Source organism: Coregonus lavaretus (genome assembly GCF_964263955.1).
Source record: "Coregonus lavaretus genome assembly, chromosome: 22".
Classification (NCBI taxonomy): domain Eukaryota; kingdom Metazoa; phylum Chordata; class Actinopteri; order Salmoniformes; family Salmonidae; genus Coregonus; species Coregonus lavaretus.
Genome location: NC_140009.1, coordinates 8,593,340 through 8,612,754, shown reverse-complemented (window position 1 = coordinate 8,612,754; position 19,415 = coordinate 8,593,340). Strand labels below are relative to the sequence as shown.

Below are 19,415 nucleotides of genomic sequence, written 5' to 3'. Positions count from 1 at the left end.
TTGCAAACTTCCGGGAACTTTCAATAAATTCCCTGGTTTTCCAGAAATCCTGGTTGGAGGTATACGGATTTCCTACTTATTCCCTCCCGATTCCGGGAATCCTCCAACCGGGATTTCTGGAAACCAGGGAATTTATTGAAAAATTCACGGAATTTTGCAACCCTAAGGAGATTAAAGGACTGGGGGAAACCTGAGGAAGGGTGAAGGTGTGTCCAACCCTTAGAAGAACTTCAGTAAATCCTCAAAGCTACATTAGACCTTACTCCCTGGAAGATAAAGTGACTCAGCAGGTTAGTTGTGCTGCATTGTATGCTTGCCCTTGTGATAACCCCCAAGGTGTGCTGTGTAAACTTGCTGCACAGCCGTTAACATATTACAGCTATTGATCTCCAGAGAGAGAGAGAGAAACAGACTCCCCCTTTGTCTACAACCCTCCCCTCCCTCTCCCCCCCTCAGCCTGTCTGAATCAGAAGGACCTCTACACTACACAGTTGAATCACAAGGAATCATACCTATAATGTCTGCCCGGATCAGCGAAGGCTCTTAACATTGACCCTTCACCTGTACGTCCCACGGTTCTGTAAGTGCATTACATTTAGATCTTATCCAGAGCAACTTACAGTTAGTGCACTCATCTTCAGATGGCTAGGTGGGACAACCACATATCACAGTCATTGTAAGTACATTTTTTCTCAATAAAGTAGCTAATCAGCTAAGTCAGTGCTAGTAGGAAAAGACAAGAGCACAGCCCTCTCTCTGTTGCAATAAGGCCTCAGAGTCAATATTGACCAGGTACAGGTTCAGTGGAAATCCTGGTGCCTAGACCTCAGTCAATAAATACATTTCTCATAAGATATTGACACTGTACTGTACATTTTCCTGGGAATTATTGACTCTCTTCATTGGGCCTTCAGTGATGAAAACAGGGGTTGGAGATGTCTGATAATGACCATCAACTGTAGCCCATCTATGAAATGAACAAAACTCTAAAATATGTTCAAGTTCAGACAAATGTTCTTGGTTTGATAGACTTGTTGAATTTAAGAACGTTTTGTTTAAGAAACTCAATATCTTGTCTATTTACAACATTAATGTACCCCAATTATGCACTTTTATCTACAAATACTCATACCTCCCAGACAGTTTACCTAAACCCTTAAATGGATTCTTCCAGGTTAATTCTGAAATCCATCTTATATAAACACAAGACACTGCGATAACCTTCACCCTCCCCACTGCCACACATCACAGACAATTCTCTATCAGATACATACGCTGTAATTCTTATATTCACATTGCCAAAACATCATCATCCCTCTAACTTCAAGCGAAGACTAGGGGTCAGCCTGATTAACCAAACTACTCCGTAATCTCCTCCACATAGCCTAATTCTCACACATTTAAACAAAACAAATATATATTTTTTACTGATCAATTCATTTATAATTAGTAGGTTTTGTTATCTGTTTTAACAAACCTTTTTTATTTTTGTACTTGCAAAAGTATTCATCCCTCTTGGTGTTTGTCCTATTTTGTTGCATTACAACCTGTAATTTAAATGGATTTTTATTTAGATTTCATGTAATGGACATACACAAAATAGTCCAAATTGGTGAAGTTAAATGAAAAAAAGTACTTGTTTCAAAACATTCTAAAAAATAAATAATGGAAAAGTAGTGCGTGCATATGTATTCACCCCCTTTGCTATGAAGCCCCTAAATAAGATCTGGTGCAACCAATTACCTTCAGAAGTCACATAATTAGTTAAATAAAGTCCACTTATGTGCAATCTAAGTGTCACATGATCTCAGTGTATATATACACCTGTTCTGAAAGGCCCCAGTGTCTGCAACACCACTAAGCAAGGGGCACCACCAAGCAAGCGGCACCATGAAGACCAAGGAGCTCTCCAAACAGGTCATGGACAAAGTTGTGGAGATGTACAGATCAGGGTTGGGTTATAAAAAAATATCAGAAACTTTGAACATCCCATGGAGCACTATTAAATCCATAATTTAAAAATGGAAAGAATATGGCACCACAACAAACCTGCCAAGAGAGGGCCGTCCACCAAAACTCACAGACCAGGCATTAATCAGAGAGGCAACAAAGAGACCAAAGATAACCCTGAAGGAGCTGCAAAGCTCCACAGCAGAGATTGGAGTATCTGCCCATAGGAACACTTTAAGCCGTACACTCCACAGTGCTGGGCTTTAAGGAAGAGTGGCCAAAAAAAAGCCATTGCTTAAAGAAAAAAATAAGCAAACACGTTTGGTATTCGCCAAAAGGCATGTGGGAGACTCCCCAAACATATGGAAGAAGGTACTCTGGTCAGATGAGACTAAAATTGAGCTTTTTGGCCATCAAGGAAAATGTCTGGCGCAAACCCAACACCTCTCATCATCCCGAGAACACCATCCCCACAGTGAAGCATGGTGGTGGCAGCATCATGCTGTGGGGATGTTTTTCCATCAGCAGGGACTGGGAAACTGGTCAGAATTGAAGGAATGATGGATCGTGCTAAATACAGGGACATTCTTGAGGGAAACCTGTTTCAGACTTCCAGAGATTTGAGACTGGGACGAAAGGTCACCTTCCAGCAGGACAATCACCCTATATACAGTGGGGGAAAAAAGTATTTAGTCAGCCACCAATTGTGCAAGTTCTCCCACTTAAAAAGATGAGAGAGGCCTGTAATTTTCATCATAGGTACATGTCAACTATGACAGACAAAATGAGAAAAATGTTTTCCAGAAAATCACATTGTAGGATTTTTTATGAATTTATTTGCAAATTATGGTGGAAAATAAGTATTTGGTCAATAACAAAAGTATCTCAATACTTTGTTATTTACCCTTTGTTGGCAATGACACAGGTCAAACGTTTTCTGTAAGTCTTCACAAGGTTTTCACACACTGTTGCTGGTATTTTGGCCCATTCCTCCATGCAGATCTCCTCTAGAGCAGTGATGTTTTGGGGCTATCGTTGGGCAACACAGACTTTCAACACCCTCAAAAGATTTTCTATGGGGTTGAGATCTGGAGACTGGCTAGGCCACTCCAGGACCTTGAAATTCTTCTTACGAAGCCACTGCTTCGTTGCCCGGGCGGTGTGTTTGGGATCATTGTCATGCTGAAAGACTCAGCCACGTTTCATCTTCAATGCCCTTGCTGATGGAAGGAGATTTTCACTCAAAATCTCACGATACATGGCCCCATTCATTCTATCCTTTACACGGATCAGTCGTCCTGGTCCCTTTGCAGAAAAACAGCCCCAAAGCATGATGTTTCCACCCCCATGCTTTACAGTAGGTATGGTGTTCTTTGGATGCAACTCAGCATTCTTTGTCCTCCAAACACGACGAGTTGAGTTTTTACCAAAAAGTTATATTTTGGTTTCATCTGACCATATGACATTCTCCCAATCCTCTTCTGGATCATCCAAATGCACTCTAGCAAACTTCAGACGGGCCTGGACATGTACTGGCTTAAGCAGGAGGACACGTCTGGCACTGCAGGATGAGTCCTTGGCGGCGTAGTGGGTTACTGATGGTAGGCTTTGTTACTTTGGTCCCAGCTCTCTGCAGGTCATTCACTAGGTCCCCCCGTGTGGTTCTGGGATTTTTGCTCACCGTTCTTGTGATCATTTTGACCCCACAGGGTGAGATCTTGCGTGGAGCCCCAGATCGAGGGAGATTATAAATGGTCTTGTATGTCTTCCATTTCCTAATAATTGCTCCCACAGTTGATTTCTTCAAACCAAGCTGCTTACCTATTGCAGATTCAGTCTTCCCAGCCTGGTGCAGGTCTACAATTTTGTTTCTGGTGTCATTTGACAGCTCTTTGGTCTTGGCCATAGTGGAGTTTGGAGTGTGACTGTTTGAGGTTGTGGACAGGTGTATTTTATACTGATAACAAGTTCAAACAGGTGCCATTAATACAGGTAACGAGTGGAGGACAGAGGAGCCTCTTAAAGAAGAAGTTACAGGTCTGTGAGAGCCAGAAATCTTGCTTGTTTGTAGGTGACCAAATCCTTATTTTCCACCATAATTTGCATATAAATTCATTAAAAATCCTACAATGTGATTTTCTGGATTTTTTTCTCTCAATTTGTCTGTCATAGTTGACGTGTACCTATGATGAAAATTACAGGCCTCTCTCATCTTTTTAAGTGGGAGAACTTGCACAATTGGTGGCTGACTAAATACTTTTTTCCCCCACTGTATGACCCTATATAAACTACAGTGGCTTGCGACAATACTGTCGCAAGCCACTGTAGTTTATATTGTTTTTTTGTGGTGTGGTTTTTATTTAAGCCCTTGGGCTTCCAACCTGCACACAGTTTTTTTATTTTTTTTATTAGTTTTTTATCTGTATTGTTGTTTATCACTTGTTTTCTTTGGTGCAAATAAATTACAACTAGTACTACACACATGCAGTAAATTAGTCTTTGCTACATATGATTCAACGCACTATTACGTTATGTTGTTTATGACATGGTAGTAAAAAGGCGCTTTTCATGTGGAATGCCCAGCGGTAGGGATCACTGAGAAACCGGTGCGGTCTGTTCTCTGTCATCACTTAGAATTTCTTTAGAATATGAACACACTTAAGAGGAAAATCTAGGCGGACTTCACCTGTCTATGGCGATGACAACCTGGCACATAGGCTGTCTAAGTTTCCATACAGGGTGACATGCAGAAACAAGCCGTTATGGATCAGCTATTAGGAGTCATGATGATTACTAACTGTAAGTCGCTCTGGATAAGAGCGTCTGCTAAATGACTAAAATGTAAATGAGGAAGCTTAGGTCGCGAAACACCTGACTATCATCACACCAATCCCTGTAACTTGGAGGTCAATAACTCCCATTAGTGAGTGATGCTACCCACAGCTAGCACATTTGGGTCCTTGTTTTTTGGTTGTGGGAATGAAGACATACGTTTCCTGACTGATAAAACTGAACGTTTTTTTAAACATTCTGAGAACAGAAGTGAGGGAGGTTCTGAGAACGTTTTACGCTGGTTCCTTGAACGTTTTCCTGGGAGGTTTTATTAACGCTCTGAGAACAGAAGTGAGGGAGATTCTGAGAACATTTTACGCTGGTTCCTTGAACGTTTTCCTGGGAGGTTTTATTAACGCTCTGAGAACAGAAATTATAGATTATTTAGAGTTATTTTAATAACTTCCTTAAAAAAACTTTCACTAAATGTTTCAATAATACTTTTTTGAACTCCAAGCACAGATAGGACACATGGAAATTCATTTGCTTCAGCATTAATCATTCAAACACATTTCTTTTTTTATTGTGACACAGCATCAGTGAGATTCAAACCTATAATCTTCTGTTCTCTATCCGTGGAATTAGTCCACTGCGCCACCAGGATGGAGCTAGCATGCCATGTTTTTTTACGCATACAAAGCTGTTCATTTTAATCTATTCAAACAGAGCCCATTTCAAAGGAAACAAGCACTCATTAAGATCTGGTGTAGCCTATTAGTTTGTGTGGCCAACACACAACATGATAGAGGATAGAGAGAATTTTGTTGATGCTGAGAACTGAATATATGTTTTTAAATAACGTTCTTTAAACGTTCTCGGAAACGTACAAAAGTTTTGTTAATGTTCTCTGAACAATTTGGACACATTACTTTAAATAGAACCTGTAGGAAACGTTATGCTGAAGTACTGAAATTCCCACAGAAGAATGTTGTTTCTTAACGTTCTCTGAACTATTTGAGAACATTCCCAATGTCAAACCAGTTGGAGAACGTTCCTAGAACATTACTAAAACTGAAATTAAATGTAACCATGTTTGAACTTTTAGGAAACGTTCTGTTAAAGTAAATACTTAGAAAATAATGTTTGTTGTTTAATGTGCTGAGAATGTTCCAAAGCCAAGCAACTATCCTGCATCTTTCCCAGAATGCTGTGGGAAAGTTGTATGCAAAATAACTATAGGACAACCACGCTCTCACCAAGCCCTAAGAAACATATGGTTCTCAGAACGCTATGTGCTAGCTGGGTGCATACTTGCTGAAAGTGATTCAAACACAGGTATTCTGGGACCCCTCCCTGATTGATACTGTGCAGGTGTGCTCAAACCCTTTACCAGACACATACTGATTGGTGATCTGCAGACCCATCACACTGAGAATGTGCAGGTGTGATCAAGCTTCCCCTCCGGTACAAGACCAGCCATTCATTGATATCGGCCTGATCCCATTACATTACATTTACAGTAATTCCATTCACCAGAGCAGGAAGAGGCATAGGCTGTTGAACACCTGAGTGTCGGCTTATCTCAACAGCAGTGGAGGCTGCTGAGGGGAGGACGGCTCATAATAATGGCTGGAACGGAGCAAATGGAATGGCATCTAACACATAGAAACCATGTGTTTGATATATTTGATACTGTTCCACCAATTCCGCTCCAGCCATTACCACGAGCCCGTCCTCCCCAATTAAGGTGCCACCAACCTCCTGTGCTCAACAGTGCTGCTGGGAACTCAGACCTTACCTGAATGACAGTGCCGTATTTTACTACACCACCGTGGACCTTCTTGTTTTCTGTCTCGTTCTGTTTCTGCTCCAGATTAGAGGCATGCTGTGGAGAACAAGGAAAAGTTGCATCAGTGTCAGTGAAAATCCAGTGTACTGTCTCTAACCTGGTGGTAAGAACCTTGTTGTACTGTCTCTAACCTGGTGGTATGAACCCTGTTGTGCTGTCTCTAACCTGGTGGTATGAACCCTGTTGTGCTGTCTCTAACCTGGTGGTATGAACCTTGTTGTGCTGTCTCTAACCTGGTGGTATGAACCTTGTTGTGCTGTCTCTAACCTGGTGGTATGAACCCTGTTGTGCTGTCTCTAACCTGGTGGTATGAACCTTGTTGTACCGTCTCTAACCTGGTGGTATGAACCTTGTTGTGCTGTCTCTAACCTGGTGGTATGAACCTTGTTGTGCTGTCTCTAACCTGGTGGTATGAACCTTGTTGTGCTGTCTCTAACCTGGTGGTATGAACCTTGTTGTGCTGTCTCTAACCTGGTGGTATGAACCTTGTTGTGCTGTCTCTAACCTGGTGGTATGAACCTTGTTGTGCTGTCTCTAACCTGGTGGTATGAACCTTGTTGTGCTGTCTCTAACCTGGTGGTATGATCCTTGTTGTACAGTCTCTAACCTGGTGGTATGAACCTTGTAAGTATCTTTTACCTGTAGTTTCTGAAGTAGTACCACATCAGCGATCTTGTCCTTTTCATGCTTGGCCTGCTTGGCTTTCCAGAACTGTTTCTGTGCAGAGTAGCGGTTCATGGGACACACTTTGAAGAGGCAGTCTGAGACATAATAGTGTGATTAAAGGGTTAAGATTGCTAATAAGGGGACTGGTGAGTATTCAATGTTATAGATGTGTTGGTTTCAAATATTAAAAACCTGTGAAGTATAATATGGGGGGCAGGGGGCTAGTGATGCACTATTTTAACATTACTATGCCAAGATGGCTGCCATTCTCCCGAGCATCTATGTTCTTTATAGCAAAGATGTGCTGTGTCACTGTCTGAGCAAGTATATATCGCTTCCACATAAAATGAATAGTTTGCTTACCATAGGGGACAGTGGATCTGGGCCAATATTGACTCTCCCTATCCTCAGAGGGATATCCTGTTTTTAAAGCAGCCTAATACTAATATTGGAGATAAAGGACTTTATCAGCTGGCTGTCTGTGTGCTCTGCTCTGTGAGTACAGTAGTTGTTATCTGCCACACAGGGCTGGCAGGAAGGTCATAGCGGCACCATAACAGCAAACATCCTTAAAATGCAGGTCGCCCCTCAGTAATATTGAAATGTCTTATTTGATACAGTCGAGGTGTGGCAGGCACTGGAGGCTGTGGCACCTTAATGGGGGACATGCATTTGGTAATGGCTGGAGCGGAATGGTATAAAATACAAACTGTTTAAACTGAGATCCAAGGGTAGGACATCGATGAACCTTTGATCAGAAAGAAATGCTCTGAATGTGATGTCACCCCAGTGATGGAATCGGAGAAAACTGAGTGCGGGTTTTAAAAAATGTGTCTGCTGTCTGATTTGGAGTCTGTTCGCTCTGGTGCCCATATCAGGCCGAGTAGGCAGAGACCTGTACATTCCCCATATGTCATAGTCATGGACACACTTAGTCACAAGCAAACACACAATAACATATTGGCAATCACTCTCACAAATACACAGGGAAGTACGCATGCACACATTTAAATAACACTCCCACAAAGAGAGACACACACACCCACGCACTACGTTGCAGGCCTAAATAATGTCAATACTCATCTGACCTCTGAACTTCTTGGGGGGATTGTCCAGATCCCCTGCAGCTGGCTCTACCACACATCTGTCATCCACCAACCTGGAGAGAAACACAAAACACAGGAGATCAACACTTGCACTGCAGTGTTTGTATACATACCCCTTAAATCCACAGCTTCTTCCCCACACTTCCCCTCTAATCAGGGTGCAATTAATTATCAGGTGAAGCATGGAGGAGGTGGTGTGATGATGTGGGGGTGCTTTGCTGGTGACACTGTCTGTGATTTATTTAGAATTCAAGGCACACTTAACCAACATGGCTACCACAGCATTCTGCAGCGATACGCCATCCCATCTGGTTTGCGCTTAGTGGGACTCTCATTTGTTTTTCATCAAGACAATGACCCAAAACACACCTCTAGGCTGTGTAAGCGCTATTTGACCAAGAAGGAGAGTGATGGAGTGCTGCATCAGATGACATGGCCTCCACAATCACCCGACCTCAACCCAATTGAGATGGTTTGGGATGAGTTGGACCGCAGAGTGAAGGAAAAATAGCCAACAAGTTCTCAGCATATGTGGGAACTCCTTCAAGACTGTTGGAAAAGCATTCCTCATGAAGCTGGTTGAGAGAATGCCAAGAATGCAAAGCTGTCAAGGCAAATGGTGGCTATTTGAAGAATCTCAAATATAAAATATATTTTGATTTGTTTAACACTTTTTTGGTAACTACATGATTCCATATGTGTTATTTCATAGTTTTGACATCTTCACCATTATTCTACAATGTAGAAATGAGTAAAAATTAAGAAAAACCCTTGAATTAGTAGGTGTGTCCAAACTTTTGACTGGTACTGTATACATACATGTTACAGCCTTACTCTAAAATGGATGAAAAAAATCCTCAACAATCTTCACACAATAATGACAAAGTGAAAACATATTTTTATTTTAAAAAATCTGCAGCATTGAAGGTTCCCAATAACACAGTGGCCTCCATCCCTCTTAAATGAAATAAGTTTGGAACCACCAAGATGGGAGAACCTTCCAGAAGAACAACCATCTCTGCAGCACTCCACCAATCAGGCTTTTATGGTGGAGTGGCCAGACGGAAGCAACTTCTCAGTGAAAGGCACATGACAGCCCACTTGGAGTTTGCCAAAAGGCACCTACAAGGTGTTCCAAGCTTGTAGCGTCATACCCAAAAAGACTCGAGGCTGTAATCGCCGCCAAAGGTGCTTCAACAAAGTACTGAGTAAAGGGTCTGAATACTTATGTAAATGTCATATGTGAGTTTATTTCTTAAAATAAATTTGCAAACATTTCTAAAAACTGGATGTTGCTTTGTCATTATGGGGTATTGTGTGTAGATTGATGAGATTATTCTTTTTTAAATCAAAATGTGGAAAAAGTCAAGGGGGTCTGAATACTTTCCGAATGCACTGTATATAAAAATAATCTTGCATACGTTAATTCCAAAAGTTAAAATCACATTGAATGATATTCATTATCTATGTGAATTAATAAAATGACCCTAAAGTTGAAAATAGTTTTTTTTGTTTTTATAAAGACCTCAATTCCTGAGTTGTGAGTGATTAATGTGCAATGCAAATGACCCGGGGAGCACTCCAGACTCTAGCCAAAGCAATGAACCCACAATAAATAGAAAATACCTCACCTGGCTGCTAGGTAACTCCCATTGATTATGTGAAGGAGGGGGACATAGAGACATTAACCAGAGACAACCCTCTGCACGCAAACATCATTGTACAGACTGATGGTAAAGATGTAGGATTAGCTTGTAGGATTACCTTTCAGGCAGTGTCTTCAAGATACATGAACCCTTTTTGCATATTTCCACTGCATTGTGTGAACTGTGAGCCTGTCTTGTGTTTGTCATATCTACCATGGAAATATCACCTCAGCATGTTGTTTCAGACAACTTTGGGTAATGGCTTCTATGGGCACTCTAACGCTGAGCAGCCCAAAGCATTCAGAGTACTTTAAAAAGCTTTGTAGTGACGTCATCCTGCAGTATAATAGGCTATAGATTACAACCTACAGTGCCTTCAGAAAAAGTTCACACCCCTTGACTTTTTCTACATTCTGTTGTGTTACAGCCGGAATTTAAAATTGATTAAAATGTAGATTGTATCACTGATCTACACACAACACCCCATAATGTCAAAGTGGAATTATGGTTTTAGATTTTTTTTTTAACAAATTAATATATAAATGACAAGCAGAAGTGTCTTGAGTCAATAAGTATTCAACCTCTTTGTTATGGCAAGCCTAAATAACTTCAGGAGTAAAAACATGCTTAGACAATAAGTTGCATAGACTAACTCTGTGTGTAATAACGGTGTTTAACGTAATTTTTGAATGACTACCCCATCTCTGTACCCCACACATACAATTATCTGTAAGGTCCTTCAGTCGAGCAGTGAATTTTAAGCACAGATTAAACGACAAAGACAGGGAGGTTTTCGAATGCCTCGCAAAGAATGGCTCCTATTGGTAGATGGGTAAGAAACAACAAAGAAGCAGACACTGAATATCCCTTTGAGCATGGTATTATTACATTTTGGGTGGTGTATCAATACACCCAGTCACTACAAAGATACAGGTGTCCTTCCTAACTCAGTTGCCGGAGAGGAAGGAAACCGCTCAGGGATTTCACCATGAGGCCAATGGTGATTTTAAACCAGTTACAGAATGAAATGGCTGTGATAGGAGAAAATTGAGGATGGATCAACAACATTGTAGTTACTCCATAATACTAACCTAAATGACAGAGTGAAAAGAAGGAAGCCTGTACAGAATAAAAATATTCAAAAACATGCATCTTGTTTGCAACGAGTCACTAAAGTAATACTGAAAGAAATGTGGCAAAGAAATTAACTTTTTGTCCTGAATACAAAGCATTATGTTTGGGGCAAATACAACACAACACATCACTGAGTACCACAAGCATGGTGGTGGTAGTGGCTGCATCATGTTATGGGTATGCTTGTCATTGGCAAGGACTAGGGAGTTTTTTTAAAAATAAAAATAAAAGAAATAGAGCTAAGCACAGACAAAATCCTAGAGGACACTGGGAGACAAATCCACCTTTCAGCAAGACAATAACCTAAAACGCAAGGCCAAATATACACTGGAGTTACTTACCAAGACGACATTGAATGTTCCTGAGAGGCCTAGTTACAGTTTTGACTTAAAATCGGCTTGGAAATCTATGGAAAGACTTGAAAATGGCTGTCTAGCAGTGATCAACAACCAACTTGATAGAGCTTGAAGAATTCTTAAGAGAATAATGGGCAAATATTGCACAATCCAGGTTTGCAAACCTCCTTAGAGACAACCAGAAAGACTCACAGCTGTAATCGCTGCCAAAGGTGATTCTAACATGTATTGACTCAGGGGGTTGAATACTTATCTATCTACAGTGCATTCGGAAAGTATTCAGACCCCTTGACCTAGGTTACAGCATTATTCTAAAATTGATTAAATTGTTTTTTTCCCCTCATCAATCTACACCTGTATTTGGGGAGTTTCTCCCATTATTTTCTGCAGATCCTCTCAAGCTCTGTCAGGTTGGATGGGGAGCGTCGCTACACAGCTATTTTCAGATCTCTCCAGAGATGTTAGATCGGGTTCAAGTCTGGGCTCTGGCTGGGCCACTCAAGGACATTCATAGACTTGTCCTGAAGCCACTCCTACGTTGTCTTGGCTGTGTGCTTAGGGTCGTTGTCCTTTTGGAAGATGAACCTTCACCCCAGTCTTAAGGTCCTGAGCGCTCTGGAGCAGGTTTTCATCAAGGATCTCTGTACTTTGCTCCATTCATCTTTCCCTCAATCCTGACTAGTCTCCCAGTCCCTGCCGCTGAAAAACATCCCCACAGCATGATGCTGCCACCACCATTCTTCACCGTAGGGATGGTGCCAGGTTTCCTCCAGACGTGACACTTGGCATTCAGGCCAAAGAGTTCAATCTTGGTTCCATCAGACCAGAGAATTTTGTTTCTCATGGTCTGAGAGTCTTTAGGTGCCTTTTGGCAAACTCCAAGCGGGCTGTCATGTGCTTGTTACTGAGGAGTGGCTTCAGTCTGGCCACTCTACCAAAAAGGCCTTATTGGTGAAGTGCTGCAGAGAGGGTTGTCCTTCTGGATGATTCTCCCATCTCCACAGAGGAACTCTGGAGCTCTGTCAGAGTGACCATTAGGTTCTTGGTCACCTCCCTGACCAAGGCCCTTCTCCCCAGTTTGCTCAGTTTGGCCGGGCGGCCAGCTCTATGAAGAGTCTTGGTGGTTCCAAACGTCTATTTAAGAATGATTGAGGCCACTGTGTTTGTGGGGACCTACAATCCTGCAGAAATGTCTTGGTACCCTTCCCTAGATCTATGCCTCGACACAATCCTGTCTCGGAGCTCTACGGACAATTCCTTCGACTTGGTTTTTGCTCTGACATGCACTGTCACCTGTGGAACCTTATATAGGCAGGTGTGTGCCTTTCCAAAACATGTCCAATCAATTGAATTTACCACAGGTGGTCTCCAATCAAGTTGTAGAAATCTCAAGGATGATCAATGGAAACAGGATGCACCTGAGCCCAATTTCAAGTCCCATAGCAAAGGTTCTGAATACTTATCTGTTTTCTATTTTTTTATACATTTGCAAAAAAATCTAAAAACCTGTTTTCACTATGTCATTATGGGGTTTTGTGTGTAGATTGAGAATTTGTTTTCATTTAATCCATTTTAGAATATGGTTGTAAAGTAATAATTTTGGTGGGAAAATCAAGGGGTCTGAATATTTTCAGAATGCACTGTATATATTTCAATTGTAGTGTGAAAGCCACCAGTGGCGTGCTGTTTGAATAGGCTACCATCAGTGGGTTGAAGCTCTTCACCTGAGACAAAGAATGCAAAGCATGTGTGATTGAATGCAGAGCTATCAGACCTCACAAGAAGGGTGCGGGCTCTGATTAAAACTACACAACAGAAAATCAGGAACTTTGTGAAAGCTGCACCAGGTGTATGTTCGTGGTTTTAAGGTCTGTGCCACTTTAAAAACCTGTGTCAGGCAGTCTAAAGCACTGCATCGCAGTGCTGAGGCACCACTACAGCCTGGGGTTTGATCCCAGGCTGTGTCACAGCCGGCCGTGACCGGGAGCTCCATAGGATGGTGCACAATTGGCCCAGTATCGTCCGGGATAGGGGAGGGTTTGGCCGGGGGGCATTCCATGGCTCATCGCGCTCTAGCGACGGGCCGGGCGCCTGCAAGCTGACTTTGGTCATCAGGCGGACTGTGTTTCCTCCGACACATTGGTGCGGCTGGCTTCTGGGTTAAGCAAGCAGTGTGTTAAAAAGTAGCGCGGCTTGGCGCATGTCTCAACCTTCGTCTCTCCCGAGCTCGTTGGGGAGTTGCAGCGATGAGACAAGATCGTAACTAGATTGGCAATTGGATATCACGAAACAGTGGAGAAAAATGGGGTAAAATATATGTTTTAAAAAACTGTCAGGTCCCTGCTGATTTCATTCATAACACAGATCTGCACTGTGTTCTCGTGTAAATAACTCAACAAACACCGACACATATGCCGTCAAAATATTTACAAATCATTTGTCCTGCTTCTTCTGTCATTACAGGCATCATGTGTTATACAGTAAGTGAGACTTAAAGCAGCTTTAGATATTTTGCTCTGAAGTATGAAAAATGTATGCACTCACTAACCGTAAGTCGCTCTGGATAAGAGCATCTGCTAAATGACCTAAATGTAAGTGCAGCATCCATGTTTTAAATACAAGTATTAAATATAAGTGCGGAATGTATTATAATTATTAGTAGTAGCACATTACAGAGTCACATTACAGAGTCACATTATGTGGCTTCTTACAACTTAGATGTAACTTAATTCTGAAATAATATTTTATTCTGTAAGGTGTTACGAGCTTCGAGGCAACCCCTGTGTAAACAATACAAACTTTCTCTGGATGGAGACCTGATGTGAACCTAAAAAAAGTACATCACAGTGTGCTTCCTTTTACTAGTGACAGTCAAGACACTTGCTAAAAGCTATTTGACATACTGAGCTGGAACATTCTAATAGGCCCTATGTTGTCAGACAGTCAAAATGTGTGTCCTGTCCTCGACAGAGAGATTTCACATGAGTTACCCGCTGCGCCATCCCTTGTTGTGACTGATTACAGCCGTCATTCCCAGTGTTTGAATTTATGCAAACTAAGCCTACGACCCCATTCTGATTTTAAAAGACATGCTATTGTACAGTCCTCATCTGCCCCTGTGTTATAGGCTACTATCCACTTCCCCATCATTCCTTCAGAAGGAAGCAAGATGATAATTTAAACATTAACTAGATATTGTTACAAATATGACTCAGCCAGACACTTGTAGGCTACTTTGCGATAGTGGATTTGAACAGTGTGAAGTGAATAAACTAAAGTGTGGCTAAGAGGTGACTCAAGAAGCTGTTTGAACAACCCTGGAGCTGTATCAGTGGCTGACTGGACAGGGGTGCACTCTTTGTTTGTCCCCATAGGAGAACACATTTTGGTTCCAGGATGAACAATGTGATGGTGAAAAAGTTTCTACTTAGAACTTTTTATTGGTGAAAAATGTTCCACGTAGAACTTTGTATTAGTGAAAGTGTTCCACTTGGAACCATAAATAGTTATTTTCAAAGGGTTCACCCATGGGGACAATTGAAGAACCCTTTATGGTTTCAGGTAGCACCTTCTTTTCTAAAAAAAGCTTTGTGGGCAGGCAGCAGAGTCATCGTGCCCATAGGGGGCACAGGGGCAAGTTCGTCCTCAGATTTGTCTTGTAAATAAAAAATAAAAATAAATACTTGTTGTTTCTCTGTAAAACTACTAACAACCTAGCAATTTTATGAAGTTGACTTTAGCTAGCCCAGATAGGGAACCTATCTCCCAGCCTCATAACTAGCTACCAAGAAACCATTTCAGGCTATCAATCAGGTTAGAGTAGCTAGCTTGTCTAACTATCTTATCTGGCATGCCTGCTGGAAAGGCTGGTAGACTTTAGAAAAGCAAGCAATAACTAAATGTACTGAATAAGACTCACATTCCTTCTCAATATTTTACCCAGATTTTGGCAGAGATGCAGAGAACCATATTTTGTTTCTTTAAAAAAGAAACATATAATTTGTTTTACATAGAATTAAGCATAATGATTATGGTCTAGATTGCAGGAAAAAGCTGTTTCTGGTTTTGAAAAATAAAATAATTCTCCAACTTCCGGACGGGGGGGGGGGGGCCTAGCCCCACTCCGGACCACCCCCAGCCATCCTCACATACTTTGTGCCCCCTCACATTTTTGTGGTGCCTGACGCCCCTGGCGGGCAGCTCCAAGTGAGCACAAAGGGCACCAGAACACATAGAATGCTGCTCCTTCTCAGGCAGCAACTGGAGAAACCACAGGAAGCACTATGAATAGAGAGCATTTGAATACATTGCAAATGGCAACGTATTCCCTACATAGTGCACTACTTTTGACCGGAGCCCAATGGGCCCCGGTCAAAAGTAGTGCACTTAATAGCGAATAGGGTGCCATTTGAGACAGATATCCCATTGGGCTCAGGTCAAGTCCCAGGTGACGAGAGCACCACTCCTTAGGAAATCTCCAAAGGACACACTGGAATCATTTCCTGATCCTGCCATAATCCCTTCTCAGGCAAACAATAGAGTGTGTGTGGGGGGGGGGGGGGGCTGCAGTGTATATATGAACATAAACAACAACATAGAATACTGCCAGGGGAATATATCCAGGGACAAAGTTGTAAAATAGTGCAGCCATGTTTTCACGCCTTTCACTAACAGAGAAAGGTCAGTATTAAACCAATAATGTCTATGACCTTTTTTCAAGGACATGTTTCTGACTAGAGGAAATGCACCGCTACTTTAGACATATACCTGCACAAAATCAGGTGAAACGACCCTATTCATCAACGACGACGTAGGCCTAGTGCAACCCTTCTGTCTAATGCCTTGCGTTGTGAAATACAGCTTAAAGCGGGGCTCTCCAACCCTGTTCCTGGAGAGCTACTGTCCTGTAGGTTTTCGTTCCAACCCTAATCTAACAATTAGCTGGTTGATAAGATGAATCAGGTTAGTAGTTACAACTGGGGTTGGAGTGAAAACCTACAGGAGGGTAGCTCTCCAGGAACAGGGTTGGAGAGCCCTGGCTTAAAGGATTAGTTTCACTATTTTACAACTTGATGTTTGATGGTTCCTCACCCTGAAAGTAATCCATGGTTCAATTCTCTGACTAGCCATTACAAACTTCAGCTAACTTTAGCCACTGCTAGCTAAAAATCTATGGAACATAAAGTTGTAAAATAGTGAACTACTCCTTTAATGAACTCACTGAACAGATAACAGATGTTTCCATATGGGTATGCTTGACTATCTAGATATCAGACTCCATGGCACACTTTGCCATAGTGAGACTGGGTATAACTGAGTTTGTCATCAGCTGATGAAATAAACAATTGTCTCTCCGAGAGACACTGAAACTCAGAAGCAATGATCTCATGACTGGAATTGTTATAATAGCTTACTGTGCTGTGTAACATTAACTACATAAATACATGAAGCCTAAATCACGGATTCGTGGAGTTTTGTCTCGCTCTGTAAAGTTAATTCACTACGCAGAGCGCAAAACTTGACACAGAGGCTACAAGAAGTGAAGGAGATAAGAGTCTCGATTCGAAGTCGGCGTGTGGACAACTGATGGGTTAACATTAAGATATCATCTGTCAAAATGACAAGACTGTAAACGTATAACCACAGGCAAGGTAAAGTGTTTGTAGGGACATGCACATACTTACCCAAGTGTACTTATAAAACCATTGACAGAGCCCTCCGCGTAAAGGGAAACGATGTCCCCAATGTGCAAAAAGCTGGACATTGAATCCGACATATTCAGTGTCTTTCCCGTTGACAATTATCAACTGAAATACAAACTTGATCCTCTTCTGTATTCTCCACTTGACTGCTGCAACTTCTTGAAGCGCTACTCGTATCTGATCTCGCTCTTCCTCCTCGTGCACTGAGGGTTAAGAACCCTCATTCGAACTATTGTAGTTAATTAAAATGATAGTTTTCATTGTTTAATTAAATAAAGTTAAAATTGAAAATGAGCAATGACAAACCGATGTTAATGGAAGCAGAGAAAGTCAAAATGTGTCAATGAAGTCCTCATGTTGACACTGCACCTGAAGACAGACAGCATTGGAACCAGGAAGTGTGTTATCTCGATAACTCCTCAGTTATCTGTTCTTGGTTCAGTTATCTTCTCAGTTGCCTGTTTTGACTAGAAAGTACAAGAGAAAGATCCACACGCCCCTTTATACCCTCTCTTGCCTACCTACATTAATGCACTGAGAATTGGTACAAATTATGATAGTAGGCTCCAGTGCACAGGTTTTTATTCAGTGAACAAACATTATTAGGTCTATCTGCTCGTTATAGAGTAAATAAAAGTCAGATTATTTAAATGGTTTCAATAAACCATCATTTAAACTATATTAACAAATAAACCATCATTTAAACTATATAAACTAATAAACCATAATTAAGAGATAGAGTTGACATTTAGTTGATTGAGTTTACTATGAACATATTTATTTGTAGAGGGTTTTAAGTTCAAAAGTTGATCACCGCTGCACTACTGTCTATGAGTGGGATTCAGAAGATTCCTTTTTCATTTTCTCTTTTATACAAGCTATAGTGACTGGTTCCCTGTTTAACTGGAATTATATATACTTCTGAATGTGTTGCCATACACTGCTGGAGTTTAACTAGGCCTATTTCAGACGTCACTCTCTCACCATAGTTTACCATCTAGGGTTCTCGCTTACTACATCCTCAGAGTTTTGGCCTTTCTAAAAGCTTGAGTTTAAAGTATTGAACAACATTTAGGCAGCTTTGTAGCAAACAAATACAGCCATGTTTTTTTTTTCCGCCCACTATTGACAACTCATAGTGGCAGGCGCGTCATGATCAGCCTTTGGCCTGGACTTCCTGTGCAGTCAAGGGGTGATCCAGGTTGAGGCTAAGCCAAGCTGTTACTGTAGGAGAGAGGTCTTGCTGCTTTCCTCACACAATACAATATGTACTGTAGGCCAATCGAAATATAGCCTCTCTTTCATGGTTTTCTAGAGATTTTCTAATCCAAGTTTATCATTTTAAAAGGCTAATTGATCATTAGAAAACCCTTTTGCAATTATGTTAGCACAGCTGAAAACTGTTGTGCTGATTAAAGAAGCAATAAAACTGGCCTTCTTGAGACTAATTGAGTATCTGGAGCATCGGCAATTGTGGGTTCGATTACAGGCTCAAAATGGCCAGAAACAAATAACTTTCTTCTGAAACTCGTCAGTCTATTCTTGTTCTGAGAAATGAAGGCCATTCCATGCGAGAAATTGCCAAAAAACTGAAGATCTCGTACAACACTGTGTACAACTCCCTTCAGACTGGCCAATAAAAAGAAAAGATTAAGATGGGCAGTCTGAGATATGGCTTTTTCTTTGCAACTCTTCCTAGAAGGTCAGCATCCCGGAGTCGCCTCTTCACTGTTGATGTTGAGACCAGTGTTTTGCGGGTACTATTTAATGAAGCTGCCAGTTGAGGACCTGTGAGGCTCCTGTTTCTCAAACTAGACACTCTAATGTATTTGTCCTCTTGCTCAGTTGTGCACCGAGGCCTCCCACTCCTCTTTCTATTCTGGTTAGAGCCAGGTTGCGCTGCTCTGTGAAGGGAGTAGTACACAGCGTTGTACGAGATCTTCAGTTTCTTGCATGGAATAGCCTTCATTTCTCAGAACAAGAATAGACTGACGAGTTTCAGAAGAAAGTTATTTGTTTCTGGCCATTTTGAGCCTGTAATCGAATCCACAATTGCTGATGCTCCAGATACTCAACTAGTCTCAAGAAGGCCAGCTTTATTGCTTCTTTAATCAGCACAACAGTTTTCAGCTGTGGTAACATAATTGCAAAAGGGTTTTCTAATGATCAATTAGCCTTTTAAAAATATGAACTTGGATTAGCAAACACAACGTGCCATTGGAACACAGGACTGA

The 19,415-nt window shown here is 41.5% G+C and overlaps 1 protein-coding gene across 1 annotated transcript in view; it reads right to left on the bottom strand.

The window, feature by feature from the left end:
• LOC311149325 (inositol 1,4,5-trisphosphate-gated calcium channel ITPR3-like) overlaps positions 1-17,255 on the bottom strand; it is a gene marked incomplete at its 5' end in the record, with an annotated part of 47,022 nt that extends 29,767 nt beyond the window's left edge. The window contains 4 exons of the mRNA XM_084186475.1: positions 6,521-6,607; positions 7,211-7,332; positions 8,326-8,396; positions 17,164-17,255. Coding sequence (XP_084042601.1) covers positions 6,521-6,607; positions 7,211-7,332; positions 8,326-8,396; positions 17,164-17,255 — 372 coding nt within the window. The remainder of the gene's footprint in view (positions 1-6,520; positions 6,608-7,210; positions 7,333-8,325; positions 8,397-17,163) is intronic.
• Positions 17,256-19,415: the final 2,160 nt, after the last annotated feature.